The sequence below is a fragment of the Carettochelys insculpta genome, chromosome 23, assembly GCF_033958435.1.
Source record: "Carettochelys insculpta isolate YL-2023 chromosome 23, ASM3395843v1, whole genome shotgun sequence".
NCBI classification, from domain to species: Eukaryota; Metazoa; Chordata; order Testudines; family Carettochelyidae; genus Carettochelys; species Carettochelys insculpta.
In genome coordinates, this window is record NC_134159.1 from 1,742,614 (window position 1) to 1,761,029 (window position 18,416).

The 18,416-nt window shown below is 56.6% G+C and overlaps 1 protein-coding gene across 1 annotated transcript in view; it reads right to left on the bottom strand.

Moving 5' to 3' along the window:
- Positions 1-5,776: 5,776 nt before the first annotated feature.
- TRIM62 (tripartite motif containing 62) overlaps positions 5,777-18,416 on the bottom strand; it is a 30,397-nt gene continuing 17,757 nt past the window's right edge. Inside the window, exons 4-5 of the mRNA XM_074975868.1 lie at positions 15,355-15,470; positions 5,777-14,427 (exon numbers count right to left, since the gene is read on the bottom strand). Of these exons, the coding sequence (XP_074831969.1) occupies positions 13,877-14,427; positions 15,355-15,470 (667 nt within the window). The 3' untranslated portion in view covers positions 5,777-13,876. The remainder of the gene's footprint in view (positions 14,428-15,354; positions 15,471-18,416) is intronic.

Consider the following 18,416-nt stretch of genomic DNA (forward strand, 5'->3'; position numbering starts at 1 on the left):
AGTCATCGGAGGAGTGGGGGGTCTCACCCACAAAAGCTCATGACCTAATAAATGTGTTAGTCTCTCGGGTGCTACAGACTTGTTATTTGTGGGCTCTGTAGCTCTGTGGTTAAAGTGCTCGCCTACTGGTTTTTGTCTGATTTGCATCCACTTTTTCTGGTGCATAGAGAGTTGGTTTGGCCAGTGTCCAGGGCAGAGGGGCGTTGCTGGCACCTGGGAGCATAGATCACATTAGTGATGTGCAGGTGAACGAGCCCCTGCTGGTGTGGCTGATGAAGTTCGGTTCTGGGATGGTGTCTCTAGGGTGGATGTGTGGACAGAGCTGGCAGTGGGGTTCATTGCAGGGACTGGTTCCCAGGTTAGTGTTTCTGGGATGAGGTGTGCAGTGGGGTGGGTTGGTGGTGTTTCAGGTTGGGGGCTCAGGGCTTTCTGGGGGTGAGGACCAGCCTGCAGAGGTCTGTGAGTGCAAGCGATCCTCACCTAGGGTGCGGTGTAGACCCTTGGCGATGTGTTGCAGAGGCCAGTGGGGTTCTGTTGCTTTCCTTGTTGGGTCTGTCCTGTAGTAGGTGGCTTCTGGGTACCCACCTGGCTCTGTCTGGTTCCTCACTCCCCCATGTGGATAGTGTAGCTTTAAGAATCCCTGATAGAGCTCCTGCAGGTGTCGCGCGTTCATCTGCATGAGCATATTCCCATAAAGCCCCTGGCTAGCCCCGGGACACCAAGTGGGCCTCACCACAGCAGCATGGTAGAAGCAGCTCAGCTAACCAGGAGGTGCCGAGCCACACCCCACCCTGGAGCCCCGCACCCGAAAGTCCAGGCTGGAGGAAGCCGCTGCTGCTGCCTGGGCTTCTCAGCTGCAAACTGGCAAGCTCTCTGCCCAGAGCGCCCGGCCCCATGCCCAGGGCACAAGGCTGGGGCTTGGGAGGCCCTGTTCAAGCAGAAGGGGGGGAGGTTTGCCCAGGGAGCTGCCAGCTCTTGAAAGGGCACTGCCACCATTGGGATGTGTGTATCTGCTGGGGGCTCCCTCAGGCCCCCGTGCACACATAATGGCAGTGGGGGCTGGACCCAGGGCCTCCCACCTGCCAACAGAGCATTTCCACCACCCAGTTGCACCTGGGCACTCGCTCAGCCAGAATGGTTCTGCCATATGTCCTCAGGCGAACAGCTCTGGCAGGCGGGATGGAGGGAGCCCCAGGGCCATGGATCTCCCAGCTCCACGCCAGAGGCAGCGGGTCCCTGTTTGAATCGCTTCTCCACCCACAGTGGCAGAGCCAGGAGCCAGGTCCTAATGAGGGCTGTGGTCCTGTGATGGCATCACTGGTGGAGATATGTCAGCAGAGTTGGCAGCAGGGTTTGTTGCAGGGGCTAGTTCCAGGCCTAGTCACTGGTTGGTGATCGATAGTGGCTGGTGAGGATGTTTAAGGTTGGCAGGCTGTCTGTAGGTGACGACAGGCCTGACTCCCTAGGTCTGTTTAGGATGGGTTGCAGATCGCTGACCTAACATCAACCATACCATCAGGGGCTCCTTTACCTGCACATCTACTAATATGATATATGCCATCATGTGCCAGCAATGCCCCACTGCAGTTTACATTGGCCAAACTGGACAGTCTCTCCATAAAAGAATAGATGGACATAAATCAGACATCAGGAACGGTAATGTACAGAAGCCTGTGAGGGAACACTTCAATCTCCCTGGACACTCAGTGGCAGATTTAATAGTAACAGAGGAAGCCGTGCTAGTCTATACACTATCAAAACCAAAAGCAGTCAAGTAGCACTTTAAAGACTAGCAAAATAGTTTATTAGGTGATGAGCTTTCGTGGGACAGACCCACTTCTTCAGACCACACCTAATAAACTATTTTGCTAGTCTTTAAAGTGCTACTTGACTCCTTTTTGTTTTGGCAGATTTAAGGGTGACAGTCTTGAAACAAAGAAATTTCAAAAATCAAATGGAGAGAGAAATCTCTGAGCTGTAATTTATTTGCAAATTTGACTCCATTAACCAAGAATTAAACAGAGACTGGGAGCGTCTCTGCCCTAGGCATTAACATCTCTACATTAAACAGACAATGGGCCATATCCCCTGTCTTATCTGACCTGTTTTTAACCCTCTTCATACATACTGTTGATAATGGGCCTTTTCCACCTTGCTGAATAGACCTTGTCAGCTCTGGCCCTCCCCTTTTATTGGGACCCCACTCCTTAAATACCCCTCTGAAACCTGCCCCCCCACTCCTGCATCGATGAAGTGGGTCTTTGCCCACGAAAGCTCATGCTCCAAAATATCTGTTAGTCTATAAGGTGCCCCAGGACTTCTTGTCGTTCTCGAAGAGCCCAGTGACTAGGGTAGCATTGGTGATGTGCTAGACAATATTGACTTCCATGGCCCAGCAAATTCTCTCACCCGGCAGTGGTCAGGTCCCAAGGGTGCCAGAGGAGAAGGTTCAGCTGGTCTGAGTGCAGCCTGCAGGCCAGGCAGATGGAGGAATGTCTGTCATCACCAGGTTTGGGCATCGCCCAGAGGAAGAACCACAGGTGCCAGGAGAGTGTCCCTTGAGAACACCCAGGTGCTGAGTGGGCCATAGGCATGCACCAGGTTTGGGTGCACCTGGGTGGGGTCGGGCACCACGTTCAGACTGAGCACTTGGTCAGCTGGCTTGGGCTGCAGGCTAGAAAATTACCGTGCAGACATTAGGCCTGGGCTGGGGCCAGGACCCTGAGTCCCCCTGCTTGAGGGGGGAGCTTCAGAGCCTGGATCCCAGCAGGCGGAGTCTGTCTACATGGCGGTTTTCTGGACTCGTGAGCCCAGCCAGCTGAAGATCTCCGCCTACTGTGCCGACACACTCCTTGGCGTCCAAGAACCTGAAGGGCTCTTCTCAGGAGTGAAGGCGCAGGGCAGCTTTGAACCAAGCCGATCGTGTAGGTTGGACCCTACCGGGCAGACACAGGCTCGCTAGTGTGCACAGGGATGCTCCCCCTTGCAGCGAGAGGGCTCGGGTTCCAGAATGAGAAGGCGTCTAAGTGCAGCCTGTGATCAATGACTCAGTCCGGCTGGAGGCGAGCTGGGCCGGGCCAGGTTGGTGAGAAGACCATTGCTGATGGTCTCTCCTGTGGCTCTGGAGAGATGACCCCCAGGCAGTTTACATTGCCCTGCAATGAGCTCAGAGGGAATGTCAGAGCGATGGAGCAGAAGGAGCACGTGATGCGGCTAGTGCCTGTGGGTGTCGGAAGGCAGCAGGACGCGCTGTGCTCTGGGCTGCAAGCAGCAGCTCTGCCCCCCGCTCAGAGAGCAGAACAATTGTCCTTGCATCTCGACAGCGGGGAGTCACCACTTCCCTAGACAACGAACCATTGGGTCCCCAGGAACACTGCATGCTGTGCTACAGGCAATGATGGTGGCCAGCTGAAAACGCCAGCTCCTGGCTAAGCCTTGGCCAGCTCTCCCTTCCCATTGCACCGTTAATTTGCTGCACCCCCCTCCAGCTTTTACCAGCAGACGGGTTTTCTGGACAGAAAAGAGAGGCTCCAGGAGCGTCGGGCCGAGCAGCTGCTGCGCCCTGCTGCTGTCGGGCTCCCCAGTTACCCCAGGTCTTGTCTTCTACTGAAACCAGCCAATATACAGCCTAAACCCAGGGGGAGGTTTGGCTGGGGGGAGGAGGGAGCCAAGCTGTGCCACACAGCCTGGAGTTAGGGTGACCATCTGCCCCATATTTGGGACAACTGAAAGGAGTCCTGACTTATTTTTCGAAAGGGAGGCATTGTCCCATATCTGGGCCCTCCCCAGCTGACCTTTTCCACCAGCAGCTGTGCAGGCGCGGGCCGGACAGCACGTAGGTCAGTTCCCCGAGCCTCAGGGAAGTGGGGCACCATGGGCGGCTGCAGCATCCCTACTGCTTCCCTGGAGGTCCTAGGGAGGGCCGGCAGCTGCCCCTTTCCTGGGGATCAGGAAGCGCCAGCAGCTGCTGCTTCCCTGGGCTCTGGGGGAGACCTGGCAGCTGCCACCTCCTTCCTGGCTCCCTAGGGCTTAGTGGAGCTGGTCCTCACCCCCATATCTCCCTGTCCAGTATTTGGGACAGGATATACGGTTGCACTTCCCAGGGAGAAAATTCACCTGGGGACTCAGGACAGGCTTCAGCAAGTGATGAAGAGCCACAGGACCTCTCATCTGAAAGCAACAGCGCCGGGCAGGGCTGTCTGTGGGGTGTGGCCTCCGGGGCTGACCTGCTGGCCTGCCTAGGGACACATTTTCTTATAGATTACTCATTTCCCTTGGGGTTTGGTTATGGGATCATATAATAGGTTACAACCTCCTACCCCTTGTAGGCTGTGTCCGTCTGTCTGCGGTGCTACGTTTGCTCATGAACTCCTCTTAAACCATCAGAGCTCCAACCATGGAACGTGGTGCATTGCCTCCTCTCATCCTAACTCAAACCAAGCTCGGGTGCTTGTGCCTGGAGACCACTCCACAGACTTAACACAGCAGCTGGTCCCACCACTGCAGCATGTCCGCAGGAAGAACTTGGTGACTGGTAAAAACAACAAGAAGTTCTGTGGCATCTTACAGACCAGCGACTCCCAACTTTTCAGTGTCACGTCCCCCTTTTGATTTTTAAGAAAACCTCACCCCACCACCTCTTCTTTACCATCATCCAACCCCCCTTTAACAAAAATAAAATTCGTAATTTGAAATAACCACAAAAACTTGATATAAAAATGTTATTTAAAATTAAAAATAAGCACAAATAGTTTCGCTTGGCCCCTTGTGGGGGCCTGGTGCAGCCCCAGCAGCCCACCTGCCTGAGCCCTGTGCTGCCAGAGCCACCTGTCCAAGCTGACCGAGCCCCACATTGCCAGAGCCAGCCACCCACCCGACAGCCCGAGCCCCCTGCCCAAGCCCTTCCCCTCCCCCAAAGCCAGGCACTCCCCAGTTCCGCGCACACTCCATCCCCCATCTCTCTCCTCCTTCCCAACCCACACTTACTCCCCTTTGCAGGAGGCAGCTAAGCTCCATGTGGGGCCTTGCAGACAGCTTGCTTTTTATAGTGGCTGCACTGGGTTGCCCACATAAAATGGCAGGGGCTGAGAGCCATAAGCAAAGGGCGGCTCTTTCTTTGGTTGGGGGGAGTGATGGGGAGGTCTGGGTCACCTCATGCCCCCTGGAATTTCTTCACACTCGCCCCAGTTTGGGAAACCATGTTATAGACTCTCAGATTTTGGGAGCATAAGATTTTGTGGGCAAAGATACATCTGACAAAGTGGGTCTTTGCCCACAAAAGCTTATGCTCCAAAAACTCTGTTAGTCTACAAAATGCCACAGGACTTCTCCTTGTTTTTTACAGACGCAGACTAGCACGTCTACCCCTCTGGTACTGGTGATTGGTGGATATAATTGGATTTCTTTAGCAATTTACTTACACCCTATTTTTTCTTTCTATTAATATACCTTTCGATGTTAGAGTCTAAAGGACAGGCCCAGTGTGCTGGTTTGGGTCAGACCCAATGCAGGGAGGAGCAAACTTTTTACATGGGGTCCCACTTTTTATCCCTGCAGTTAGCAGCCCCCCCCTCCCAGCCATGTAATGTGATCCTAACCAATGGACATTTCAGTTAGGTTCCTATGGGGAAAAAAACCCCTTTTCAGCGCGTGTAAGAAAATGTCCATAGGATGTAAAACCTTTATGAATCGGTCTATAAGTGCGAATACACAGACATAAAAACAGTAACAGATTTCAACATTTGTAATGAGATGGCTGAGCCCGAGACCCAGCAGCTGATGGTACTGTGCCCCCCGCACGAGATTTCACCCCCCCACGGGGCCCACCCCCTCCTTGCATGCCCCAATGTAAGGTATGCATTGATCTGCAGCTGTGGATGGTGGGGAGGGGGCTGGAGTGTCCCAGGGCATTGCTTGTGTGACGTCTTGCGGGCCAGAGTGGCAACAGAAGTGCCCTGGGATGGGCTTGGCGCCTTACAGTGGAGGACCCCCACCCCCAGCCTGGGCTGTAAGTAGCTCTGTCTTAAGCAATTTACCCTGGTTTGGCTCTCTCAACTGTGCCTGGAAAAACCTCCAGTACTACAGGTCTTATGGGTCACCTCCCCATTCCCCCTACACTCACCATGCGACTGGCAGGGGAGCAGCCTCCTCTATCTGCTGCACTGCATCCATCCTGAGGAAGAGAATTCCCCTGGACGTTTTCCTGAGCAGTGTGTGGCGACTGCAGGGAACAGCAGTGAGGTCAATGAGAGCGATCAGGAAAGGTGCTTGTCTGCAGGAGCCAGTCCTCTGCTGTGAAGTTTGTCTCAGTTCGTGAAGGCCAGGACCTGCCTGAGTGTGAAACCCCTGGCTGTGCTCGGGAAGGGCCTGGAGCAGGCAGTGCGAAGGTGTCTCAGGAGGTAGGAGGTGCTCCAGGGAAAGTGGAAGCTGTGGGGAAATATGAGCAGCCCTGTAGTGAGCAAATGACTGTGTGAGCGGCCCACTGGGACTGCAGCGCTGTGCCAGGGGCTCTTGTGAATGGGTCTCAGGTTCAGAGGGACGATGATGCGACTGTGAAGCAGAACGACTGTGCAGTCAGTCAGTCTCTGTAAAAGGCAGGAGAGGGAGGTAACGCCCCGTCGCCGGACGCTGGACATCAGGGCCCTCCGCTGTCGGACTCCACGCCTGATTCCAAGTAGGAACAGAAGTTGGAGGTGGAAAAACAAAGGAGCTCTGGGCCAGAAAGGGTTAAAAAGACATTGCTTCAGGTGGCTGCTTTGTCTCAAACTCACGCCAGGGAAGCAGTTTGAGGGGTGTGAAAATGCAGATTTCCAGACGGATTGGAAGAGAAGAATCTCCCCAGCTAGAGCCATTGTTAGCCAGTGAGGGGAGTCAGCCTGTGCGGAGGGGGCTAGACCCCAGATGGGGGCTCCCCTCCAGCCTCCTCGCCCCAAGACGGACAGGAATGACTGTCTCTGCCGGCTGTACTGACACCCTGCACTGCGCTGTGCCTCTGTCGCCTAATAAACTGCCTGTGCTACCCGCTGAGTGAGATGGGGGCAGTGCTTGGGGACCCCCAACCCATGTGCTCTCCAGCCAAAGGAAAAGGGAGCCAGCAGGGGGCCCTAAAAAAGGTTGGAGCTTCCTCACCTCGCGCACAGGCGCCACTGCTACGTCCTTCCCAGCACCACGAGGGGCCAGGGGCAGGGAGCCCACCCGCACAGCTCCCACCCAGCTCCCAGCTCCCTGCGCCTTGGGGGGGGCTCGGAAGAGTACAGTCACCACTGCTGCTTCCTTCCTGGCTCCCTGAGGCGCTGGGCAGCCAAGGAGCCGCCCACCCCACCCTGGCCCATATTTGGGCTAGGGAGAGATGGTCACCCAACACACTCAGTGTAGCCGAGGTTGGGCCAGGTGTGAGCTGAGTTACACTCACGTGCGGCTAAAGGTTGCCAAAGCCATTGAGCAGTCAAAATGGTGGCTGGCGGCTCAGCAGGAGCAAGCCACAGACGGCAGCTTTGCCCCCGGAGCCGCTTCTGCTGTGGAGTTGCAAATAGAATCACGGGACACGGCCATGGGTTACCAGCGGCCAAAGGGTTCAGGAACGATTCACGGATGTCACCCACTTGTGTTACAGCCGGAGCAGAGACGGGGCAAGGCCCACGCTGGCTGGGTGTTGGAGCCACTGCAGCGGTAGCAGCTCACAGCTCGAGCTGAGCCCGGCCAGTCGAGGGGCACGTTTGCACACAGGGTTGAAGAGAAAACAGCAAAGGAAGTGAGTTGTAGCTCTGAAAGCTTCTGCCGTGTGAATCTTTAAAGTGCCACTGGACGCCTTGGAAATGCCGTGCAACAGGCTAACACGGCGACTCCCTGGGACCCGTCAGAAGAGCATGAGGTAGAAGAGCTGATTACAGCCCTGGAAGGGAAAGTACAGCTCCCCAGCGCTGGGCTGGGCCAGGCAGCCTTCGGTGAAAGACAATGAAATGGGCCTAGGCAGGGTTCTGCTGGAGCCCCCACTCAATATGCCTGCGTGTACCCCAGTACAGCAGTCAGTCACTTTGTACGTGGGGCGTGCTTTACCAGGTAGCCCTCGGGCTCCTTGTATTTCCCAGGACGGAATGATTGTGACCTGGTTTATACAGTCTGCCCACGCAGGCATCACTTGAAAAGTCTCCATCTGTTGGACTGCAGGTGCTGCCGTTGTACAGGATGTTGGGAAGTGTGTGTTACTGAAACCATTGCAGGCTGGGAACACCCGCACCCAGCCCTTTTGGTACAACCATGGAGCAGCCAGACACTGACGACAGCCCATAGAGGGGACACCACACGCACAAGGGCTGCCCCAGGGTCCGTAGACAACGGAGCCAGCTCAGAATGAGCAGCCCATAACAAGCTGGCTCAACTTGCAACAGAGCAAAAGCTCTGACCCGCAAGCTGGAAGAGCTAATGGAGGAGAAGTGACACGGTAGTGTGCCCACACACCCCCCAACGCCTGGCAACATGGCTGGAGAACAGTGACATTGAATGCGGGAGGTGGCCCTGGGCGGGGAAGCGGGATCCAAGACCTCAGACTGTGATTTTCCTTTCGCCTTAGGTAAGCAACTCAGAGCTGTATGGGCCTTATTGCTTATGCTCACTTCAAATCCGCCTTTCTATAATTGATCCGTTACGTTCTATATTTTACCTTAAATTGTGTGTTGCACTTGAAATGCTTGAGGAATCTGCTCAGGCACAAATTGTCCTCTTCATATTGAGGGAGGGACAGACTGGGTAATAAACTTACTCCGGTCAGGCTTCTGGCAAGGGCAGCTCCGGGGAGCTGGAGCGGTCTAGTGGTTTTTCATGTGACGTGTCCATGTAACTCAGCGGTGTCCCTGCCTGTGGAGGTCTGTGTGAGTGCAGGACCTGGTGAGGTTTGCAGCTGGTCAGAAAATCACTGTGTGAGAGGGAGCCCAGACTGGTGAAACAGAGGGCTCAGTGATACCCCAGTTCCAGGTTGCCCCCCTGGGAGCTCATCACAGTACGCTCAACCACTGCCAGCTAACACCCAACCATTGCCTAGCTAGAAATAGCTTCAGGAGCCTGAGAAGCCAGGCTGTACGTTTGCAGCTCTGCCAATCAGGCTGGGAGGTTGGGACAGGGAATTGCAGTTTCATGAGCACAGTAAGAACACATAGACACTCAGCCCTGGTTTCAAGTGCTCCTGGCATGTTTCATGATTGTACCAATTACAATTGCTTTGTTGATAAAAAGAATAATGAATAATTGGCTGTTGTTAGGGGAATTGTGACAGAGAGGTGGCCGTGTGACCCTGTACGCCAACAAACCAAGACAGCAGAAATGTAGCACTTTAAAGACTAAAAAAATGATTTATTCGCTGATGAGCTTTTGTGGGACAGCCCCACTTCATTGGCTCAGCGACTAAATCATTTTGTTAGTCTGTAAAGTGCTACCTTCCTGCTGCTTTGGTTTGCCAGGGGAATTGTAAGGCTATTGGGAGCAATTGTGGGTTACATGCTTCTTTGCTGGGGTTGGGGGGGGAATCGGTTTAGCTAGAACAGGTGCTTGGAGCAGTTTGGGAGCTGTTCCCTGGAGGGCGAGAGAGAGAGACAGCACTCTGGTTTGTATCACCATTTCTCAGGTACAAACCTGTGCATGGGGCTGGACTGCTTTTGGTCTCAGCCCTGCTGCAGGCACGAGCCGGGCCCGTCAGGCTGTTTGCCAGAGGACAGGGCTTAGGGAAGCCTGGCTCAGGTTCTGACAAGCCGTCCTCCTGGGTCACAGTCTGGCAGCTGGAGCTGAGCTGGGCCGACCTCCAGCCTCCCTCTGCTTTCCCGCCTTACCCACGCCAGGAAACCTGGTCTCGTCCCAGCAGGCTGCCTCACCCAACAGTGCCACTGCAGTCCCTGAGCCACTGGGCCTCTCAAGGGGCCTGTGTTCTCCCCGGCAAGGGAGACCGGCGGGTGCAGCCCAATTCCTCTGAGAGCTCCCAGGCAGTGCCCAGCCTTCCTCAGTGTGGGTGGGGCTGACCACAGGCACCTGTCAGCCCCGTTCCTGCCCCGCCTCACCGCCTGGTGCCTGACAGGTGCAGAACCCAAGGCCCCTCCGAGGACAAGTGGCGTGAGGCGGGGGAAGGGGAGAACGACAGCCTCACTCAGACACTGGTGCTTGTCCCCTGACATCACTGGAAGCACGCCCCAGTTACGCCACACAGGACCAGAATCGAGCCCCCCCCACTAGCACTGCTGCACAGGGTCCGGGCTGCTGGCTCTCAGGACTGACATCCCCTCTGTCCATTGACAGCCACAAGGCACCACCCGCCCTCGCTGCCTGCAGTGCCCGGGGACTGGGCATGTGGCCCACGTGGCCTCGGGTCTCTGTGAGGGGTTATTTCAGGGAAGTTCAGTGCCTGCGCACGGACTGCAAAGACTCCGGGGGAGAGACAGAGCTGTGCCGGGAACCCTTCCAGCCTGGCCCCAGCCATGTCTACACAAGGCCTTTGCACCGCCTAGAGCTGTCCTCAAATTAACCTCATGCTGCTAACCAGAGCTGGGCAGGAAACTTGTCAAAAAAACCTATGTGGAAACTTGGGCTTTGCTCGTCCCCTGAGAACCAAACCAACCCCCGGCCCCAGCCCGTTCCGACTCTTCGACCTGGATTCTCCAGGGCTCAGCTCCCTCCCAACCATGCGGAGGACTTAACGTTTTTGAACATATGTTTTTGCTTGAGATGGAAACTGTTCGCTGCCCGGCAGCACTGCCAACAGCACCCGGGGGGTGCCAGGACCTGAGTCCACCCTCCCAGCAGTGGGTGGAGCCAGCCAAAAATCCCCAGTGTGCTGCTGCAGGAACTCACTTCAGCTGAACTTTTTGCAGGGGCTGAGGCGGAGTTTTTTCAGTGGGGGGGGCAGCCCCACGGGCGAGGGGTTGGGGTCCTCCAAAACACTGGGTTTTGTAAAGTAACTAATCGAATTTTTTAACTCTCCAATGAAAACTTCAGCTGCGCACTGCCAGTGGTGTCCCTCCGGATTTGCACCAGTTGGCAACAGAGGCCTCAGCCTGGATCTGCGGCTCCGCTTGGTCTCTGCAAATTATTTGTTCCCTCTTTTCTCAGGGTCCATTTTCTCCCATGCTTGTTCGCAGGCGCCCAAGGAGGCTTTGCTCTTTGTTAGCTGGCTCGAGCCTCCGCGCCAAGAGCAGCTCTGTGTGCAGGCCCTGAGCGTGGCAGTGCTGACAAATGACTCTGTTAATGGCAGCTGGCACTGCCCAGGCTCCCCGGGGAGAACATTGCCGGGCATGGTACAGAGCTGGCTGGCTGCAGGCCCCCCCCTCAGGAAGGAGCGAACTCACTGGCAGCAGTGACGTGGGGGAGGGGGAGCTACCCAGTGTTGCATTGTCTATAATCCTGGAGCCAGGCCAAGGATGCACAATACCCAGGAGACGCCATCCAGCTCCTTCCCCACCCCCAACAGGGATGGAGTCATCTGGCACTACACCAGCAGAGAGGGAACCATGTCCCTGCCCCGACGAGCTCTGAGACCCTGGACACATCACTCGCCTGGCACAGAGGGCCATCATTGCAGTCAGTACCACGGCAGCCCCTGTGCCACCATCCCCTCTGCAGCTCGGCTGCCTGGTGGTGCCTCGGGGACGGCTCTTGTCGCTGCCAACAGTAACATTCTGTAACAGAGAAGGATCAGGTCTCCCAGCTACATGGCACAAAGGCCTCTGAGCGGGGCCGGTAGCACTGAGCTCTCATGGGAGGGGCCTGATTCCTGCTGTGAAATGAAGGACCCCGTAAAGCAGATGAAGGACACGCTGACTCTGGTCAACAGAACTGCACCAGTGAGAGCAGAATTGGGCCCTGAGCAGTGTCTAATGCTATGACCCAAGGGGAGATCCCTGAATGGACCGCACAGCATGGCCATGGCAGCCTTCCTGCAGCGCCGGCTGCCAGCTGCGTTTTCACCCTTGCTCCGGAGCCGTGTTTGCGTACAATCGGCCAGGGGACCTGTGCCCAGAGAGGCCAGGCGGCGAAGACAGGAGCCCCAGGGCCAGCGGCACCGACAAGGGTTTCCACTGTTCTACTTGTTGGCTTTTATTGCAGCAGAGACCACAGGCTGCAGAACTCGGAATAAATACAGAGTCCAGAAGCTTCTGAAAAGGAAAAACCATGATGCCAACAGAACACCAGGCTCTGTGTGGACATGCGCCCAGCGGGCCCTGGAGGCACCTGGCCCAGGCAGCCAGGAAAGGCTGATTCCTGCCAGGTCCTCTGCTTGCCTGGCATGTTGGCGGCTTCTGGATGAGCTGCTCTGGGACACCCCATCCTACAGGCCACCGTACCAAGACACCCCCTTTCTCCCTGTAGCTCCCAGCTGCGGCATGGGCGGTGCCCCTGCTGGCAACAGAGAAGCCTCCTTGCCAGGGTCTCAGCCTGCTCCCCTGAGTAACCTCCAGGCTGTACTCCTGAGGACCCCCTCCCCGCAGCAGGAACATGCAGGATTTTGTTCCCAAGTGGGATTGGGTCCTGAGCTTCAGAGAGGCCCTGCAAACAGCTTCTTCAGCCTGGTCCGCAAACTGGGCCAGCTGTGCACCCCCCAGGAACTGGCCCTGGTGGGGCAGACACCTTGTGTTATGGGTGTGGCTGTGGCTGCTGCCCCACTACATATACAGGCTCCATGCAATGTACTGGGGAGCCCAGGGCCAGGCACTCGGCACAGGCTGGCCAGCTGCTGTCCTGCGGGTGGACTTTCTGCTCTTCTGGTAGGATGAAGTGTTGCCCCACAGCTGCCTCTACTGGAAGCCATCAAATGGGGGAGCCACCTCCTTTCCCGTCCACCCACCAGGGAGCTGCCAGGCCAGCTGCAGAGCAGCAGTCAGCACCAGCCAGGGTCGCCGAGACAAGCTGTGGTCCCAGAAGGGACAAGCAACAGGCAATGCTGCCGGGGATCCAGCTCACAGGGGCACGGGGTGTAGCAGGGCCCAGGTCCAGCCACATCTGGTGTCTTCTGGCTCATGAGTCCTTAAAGCCCCCAAGGAAGGGCAAACTGGTCTCTTTCTGCAACCAGAGGAATCCTTGTTCTGTCCTTCACCCCTCGGTGCACAGAGCCAGTGGGCCCAAGGCAGCGAGGCACCTGCTACTGCCAGCCCATACAGAGAGTGAGCACGGCTGCTCGCGCCCCCCTCCCCACCACAGCCCTGGCTGAGCCCCAACTTTGCTCATTTACGAAGCAACATGACCAGCTTCACCCTGGAGTCCCCAGAGCCAAGCGGCACCAGCAGGGGACGCCCCGCCTCCCCAGACACCAGCAGAGGCTGGCCTGGGGCAGGAGCCCTGCGTAGGGGGCCTGCTGGCCAGGGTCTCACTCACAGACATGCAAGCCCAGGCTGCAACCCCCACGGCCAAATCTGACCCCCCTGCTCCTTCCCCACCTGTCAGCTGCACCTGGGAGAGGCCTCCCTCCTTGTCCTGCAAAGGAACCTGAGCCCTCGGGCTGGGGGCTCAGGCGCCACGGTAACCAGGAGGAAATGCCACCAGGGCACTAGCCCCGTGGAGGACGGCTCACGCCCAGCTCACACCAGCAGCCCTGCGTGGTGCTAGCTACCAGTGCCCTGCCTGCAGTCCTGGGCACAGCACAGCCAATAGCCAGGCCCTGCAAGGAGGCTGGAATGCTGCACCCGCCACTGAAATCCCAACAGTTCCATGGCCGCTCCAGCCCCAGCCCCAGCCCCAGCCCCAGCCCCTCCCTAGGGTACCAGCAGGAGGGTGCTTCAGAGCTGTGAACAGGGCTGCAGGTGGGTAGCCCCAGTGCCGCCCCAGCTCCCCGTGCCCTGCAGGAAGGGGCGGGGGGCACAGTTTTAGCCGGAAGCCTGGAGGGGCCATGCACACCCGGCTCCCGCTAGATGCGAACGGTGTTGATGCGGAGGGGCTGCACGTTCTTGCCGTTGGCGTGGCTCTGGCCAGGGCTGAAGTAGGAGCAGAGCTTGCCGGGGAACTTCTCCCGGAAGGTGTACAGCCAGGACATGTCCTCGGCGTTGTAGAAGATCAGGAGCCCTTTGTCGTAGTCCAGGAAGACGCCCACTTTCTCCAGCTTGCTCTTGACGTTGAGCCGGGTCCAGGGCTCCGTGCAGGCGCTGTACTGGCTGCCGTCGTGCATGACGATGCAGTAGAAGCCCCGGCTGGGCTGGATCTGAATGCTGCCCTTGCGGGTGACGGCCTCGTGCGCCAGCCCAATCATCCACTGAGTCTTCTCGGAGACCACCACCTCCCAGTAGTGTACGCCGCTGCCGAAGGCCTCTGCACCCAGCACGGACACCTCCACGTCAAAGCGCTTGGGCGAGTCCTGCAGCGGCTGCGGGTGCAAGTTGCCGTAGGCCACGATGGTGCAGTCGTCCGACAGGATGAGGCGGTGGTGGGCTGTGCTGGGGTCCAGCGTGAGGGCTGCTGGCACTGGGTAAGCACAGGAGGGACAGGCAGGGGCTCAGATCCTCCCCACACTTACAGGCCAAGCACCGGGTTATGTAACAGGAATGCAAACGCCTCCAAATTAGGGCCCTGCAGGCACCCACTCACCTGCACCCCTGTGCCGCAGCAGAGCTATGATTCACTGGATGCCCACGGGCGCGGTGTGGAGGGATGTGAGGGGGCAGTCAGGCCCCCCAAAGCTCCCCTGCCTGTGAGCCAGTCCCTGCGGGAACTCGCTGCTGGGACCTCCTGCCCCGCCAAGCACAGAAGAGGCAGCAGAACTCAGCTGCATCTCACACTGGTGACACCGCTGCCTGCTCCCTACGGCCTGGAGCTTCCATTAGCAGCAGGACGATGCAGTGACCAGAGAGCAGACCGCTCACATAAATTCCCCCAAGTCCCTGCTGGCCGGGGTGCGGGTGGGAACCTGAGCCAATAAGCAGGTGGGGAAGGATTCTCCGGCCCCTCACCAGCTCGGCCCTTGCAGGCCCACAAAGGGGAAGCCCCCAGACACTGCCAAAAGCTCCTGCAGAGCCCAGGAACAGGAGAACCAACAAACCATGCTGCCAGGACCCCTGACCAGTGGGTGCATCACAGACATGCCAGGCACTGGCACGGCTCATGCCGCCTGTTGCTGCTCACCTCCAGCAGAACTGCAGCTCCCAGTTCTCAATCTGGCACTATGCTCAGGGCCATCCTGCCAGGGTCAGCCCTCAGGAGCCCGCCGGGGCCCCAGCCCACCCGCTCTCTGCCTTGCTAAGGCACATCTCCCTGCGTGGCAGGGTCTGCAGGGCAGCTGAGCATCACCAGCCCAGGCCAGGAGACTTGTGGGCACTCAGTGCTTCCAATGACTGTGCCAGAGCCCCGGCTAGCCCCAGTCCAGGGCCTGGAGGCTGTCTCAGGGAGCCTCACCTGGATGGATGTCCTGGAAGAGCGATTTCCAGATGGTGTACTGCAGGGGGCCCATGTACTTGGAGGTAGGAAAGTCTTCATAGGTGAGGTTTGTTTCATGGATCTTCCCCTTGAGCCTGGTTGGAGAGAGAACCTGGTTAGCAAGGAGCCCGCATGGGTCCCCCACTGCCAAAGGGTTGCTGGGAAGAAGGGGAGAGGTTTCAGGGGCAGCAGGTTAATTGAGTGGGGGCTGGGCCAGCGGCAGCTCCTGCCAGGCAGGGGGTTCGGTGTACTGGGCACTGCCTTATGTCACGACCACATGGGCACGTGCCCTGGGAGCGCTACGTGAGGCCAGCTGGGGCCACGCCCTGTGGTGCTGCACAGCTGCCAGGACAGGTCTGGGGAGATGGTCCGTACTGAGACCATGGGCACAGGGTGGATCAGGCCTTGCTCCCAAGCCCTTCTGAGAGCCAGGCAATGCCGCTGGGTGCCCCACTGAGAGTGAGGAACCCCCACGCTCCCACACTGCTCCGAGGTGACAGAGTGGGTCCTCGTGCCTCAGAGAGCCCAGCCAGGCACCCCCGCCTGTCTCCCAGGGCCCAGCCATGCGCCCCCGCCCGTCTCTGAAAACATGGAACTCAGGAGAGACGGCTGACACCTGGGAAAAGTTCTCCCCCGATGCAAATGGAACAGTTCCCAAAGCATGTTCCTGAAGATATTAGGGGGTACATCCTAGATGGGAAGCTGCAGTCCCTGAGAGGCCTCCACCTGCAGACAGACCATTCTGCGCTGAAGCGGCTTCACACAACCAAAGAGATTAACAAAAAATCCCCCACAGAAGGCCCTGGGTGACAGGCCTGTTCTCCCCTACAGACAACCTCCCAACCTCATGAGGATCCTCACTAACAGCCACAGTCTATACCCCAGGAACACCAGTCCTGGAACCTTTCCCTGCAACAAAGCCCACCGCCAGCTTTGTCCACATATCTTCTCTGGTAATACCAACACTGGACCTAACCAGGTTACTCACAGAATCACGGGCACTTTCTCATGCTCTTCTACTAACATCATATGTGCCATCATGTGCCAACAATGCCCAGATGCTTTGTATATTGGACAGACTTCGAACTCCCTTAGACAAAGGGTCAACGGGCACAAAACAGACATCAAAACACTCCAGATCCACAAACCAGTTTGCCCCATTCCATTAAAATGTTGACTTTCTGTCAATGACCTAAAGGTATGTGTGTTACTGAAGAATTATCATCGCACCATTCTGGAAAGAGAAGCAGCCGAGCTGGCTTTTATATTCAAATTTGGCACATTAACACATGGTTTAAATCGTGATGGGAAATTTCTGAGTCACTACAGGGGCTCGTCTGCATACTTGGCTCAGTCTAATTCTTGACCTTCCCCCCCACCCCTCCACTCTCTGATTTGCTCACCTTGATTATCTTTTTCTGATTTGTCCTTCTTGCTTACTGTTTTTGGTTCTCTGTGCCTTAAATATCGAGTCTGTTCTGGTCTGGCTATGGTCTGAAGAAGTGGGTCTGTCCCACAAAAGCTCACCTAATAAACTATTTTGCTAGTCTTTAAAGTGCTACTTGACTGCTTTTTGTTTCGATAGTGTATAAACTAGCACGGCTTCCTCTCTGTTACTACTTCCCATAGAGCTTGGCTCTCCAAGCCTTTGACTTGAACATACAGCTTATTTCTGGTGCGTCTAACAAAGTGGCTGATGCACTCTCCCATGAGAGGTTTCCAGGCTCAGCTCCGTAGGACTCTCCTTGTACAGCTTGCCTTTTACTCCACAAATGTGGGAGCATTTTGATGGTTCATAGAATCATAGAACAATAGAGCTGGAAGAGAGCTAAAAAAAGCCATCGAGTCCAGCCCCCTGCTCTAAGCAGGACCAAACCCATCAGATCAGCCCCTCCAGGGCTTTGTTGAGCCAAGACTTAAAACACCTCCAGGGATGGAGACTCCACTACTTCCCTGGGTAGACCATTCCAATGCTTCACCACCCTCCTAGTGAAAAAGTTTTTCCTAATGCTCAACCTGGACCTTTCCAACTACAACTTGAGACCATTGTTCCATGTTCTGCCATCCGTGACCACTGTGAACAGCCTCTCTCCAGCCTCCCTTCAGTAAGCTGAAGGCTGTTATCAAGTCCCCCCTCAGTCTTCTCTTCTGCAGACTAAACAATCCCAATTCCCTCAACCTTTCTTCATAGGTCATATGCTCCAGCCCCCTAATTATTTTGGTTGCCCTTCATTGGACCCTCTCCAGTGTATCCACATCCTTCGTATAACTGGGGGCCCAGATCTGGACACACAGGTTCTTCCTGTAGTCCGCAGTAGTTAGAGTGTGTGTGTGTGTGTATCACTAACTATGTTCTCTCCTAAACCCCAGGAAGGAAGTTACAGCCAGTGCAGGCCAACATTGCAGCACGGTCTGTAATTCAGGGGCTGTTTCATGAATGAAAGCCTGTAAAGGGTTAAACCAGAGCGTGTGGGTTCTCTGCTGGCAAGCAGCCAGGCGAGCCAACGGGAAGAGACTCCTTGTGTGTGGCGGGAGAAGAGCCACACGCGGGTGGTTTAAGTCTGAGCCAGGCTTGGAGGGTTCAGTAAAGATCCAGGCCTCAAGGAAAGCTGGGCACACTGAGGTGTGAGTAGAACGGAACCGTTCAGTCGGACGCGATCGGGTTGTTGGGGGCCGGTCCAGGACTTCTCAGGCTGGCGGATGTGCCCCCAAACACGGCAAGCTTTCAGCTGAACCCCAGGGAAGGAATTCGCTGTGCTTTTATCTGCCTTTTCCTCTGGTGGTGCTGTTAACACCTACCAGCCCCACCCGCCTCGTCGCATGTCTCTCTGGCGATGGTGCTTGTTCTACGGCGGCGATTTGATGCCTGAGCCTGAGCCCGAGCGGTCGCTAGCACGGATTTACACTCCAGTTTCCTCGTCCGTCTCCAGGCTCTCTCCTCAGCAAGGGGTCAGACTCGGGGTCAGCCACAGAGACATCCCACGCGTGTCTTCCTGGGCTCTAAAGAGGGGCGCTGGCTGGTGGCAGCTCCCTGCCAGGGT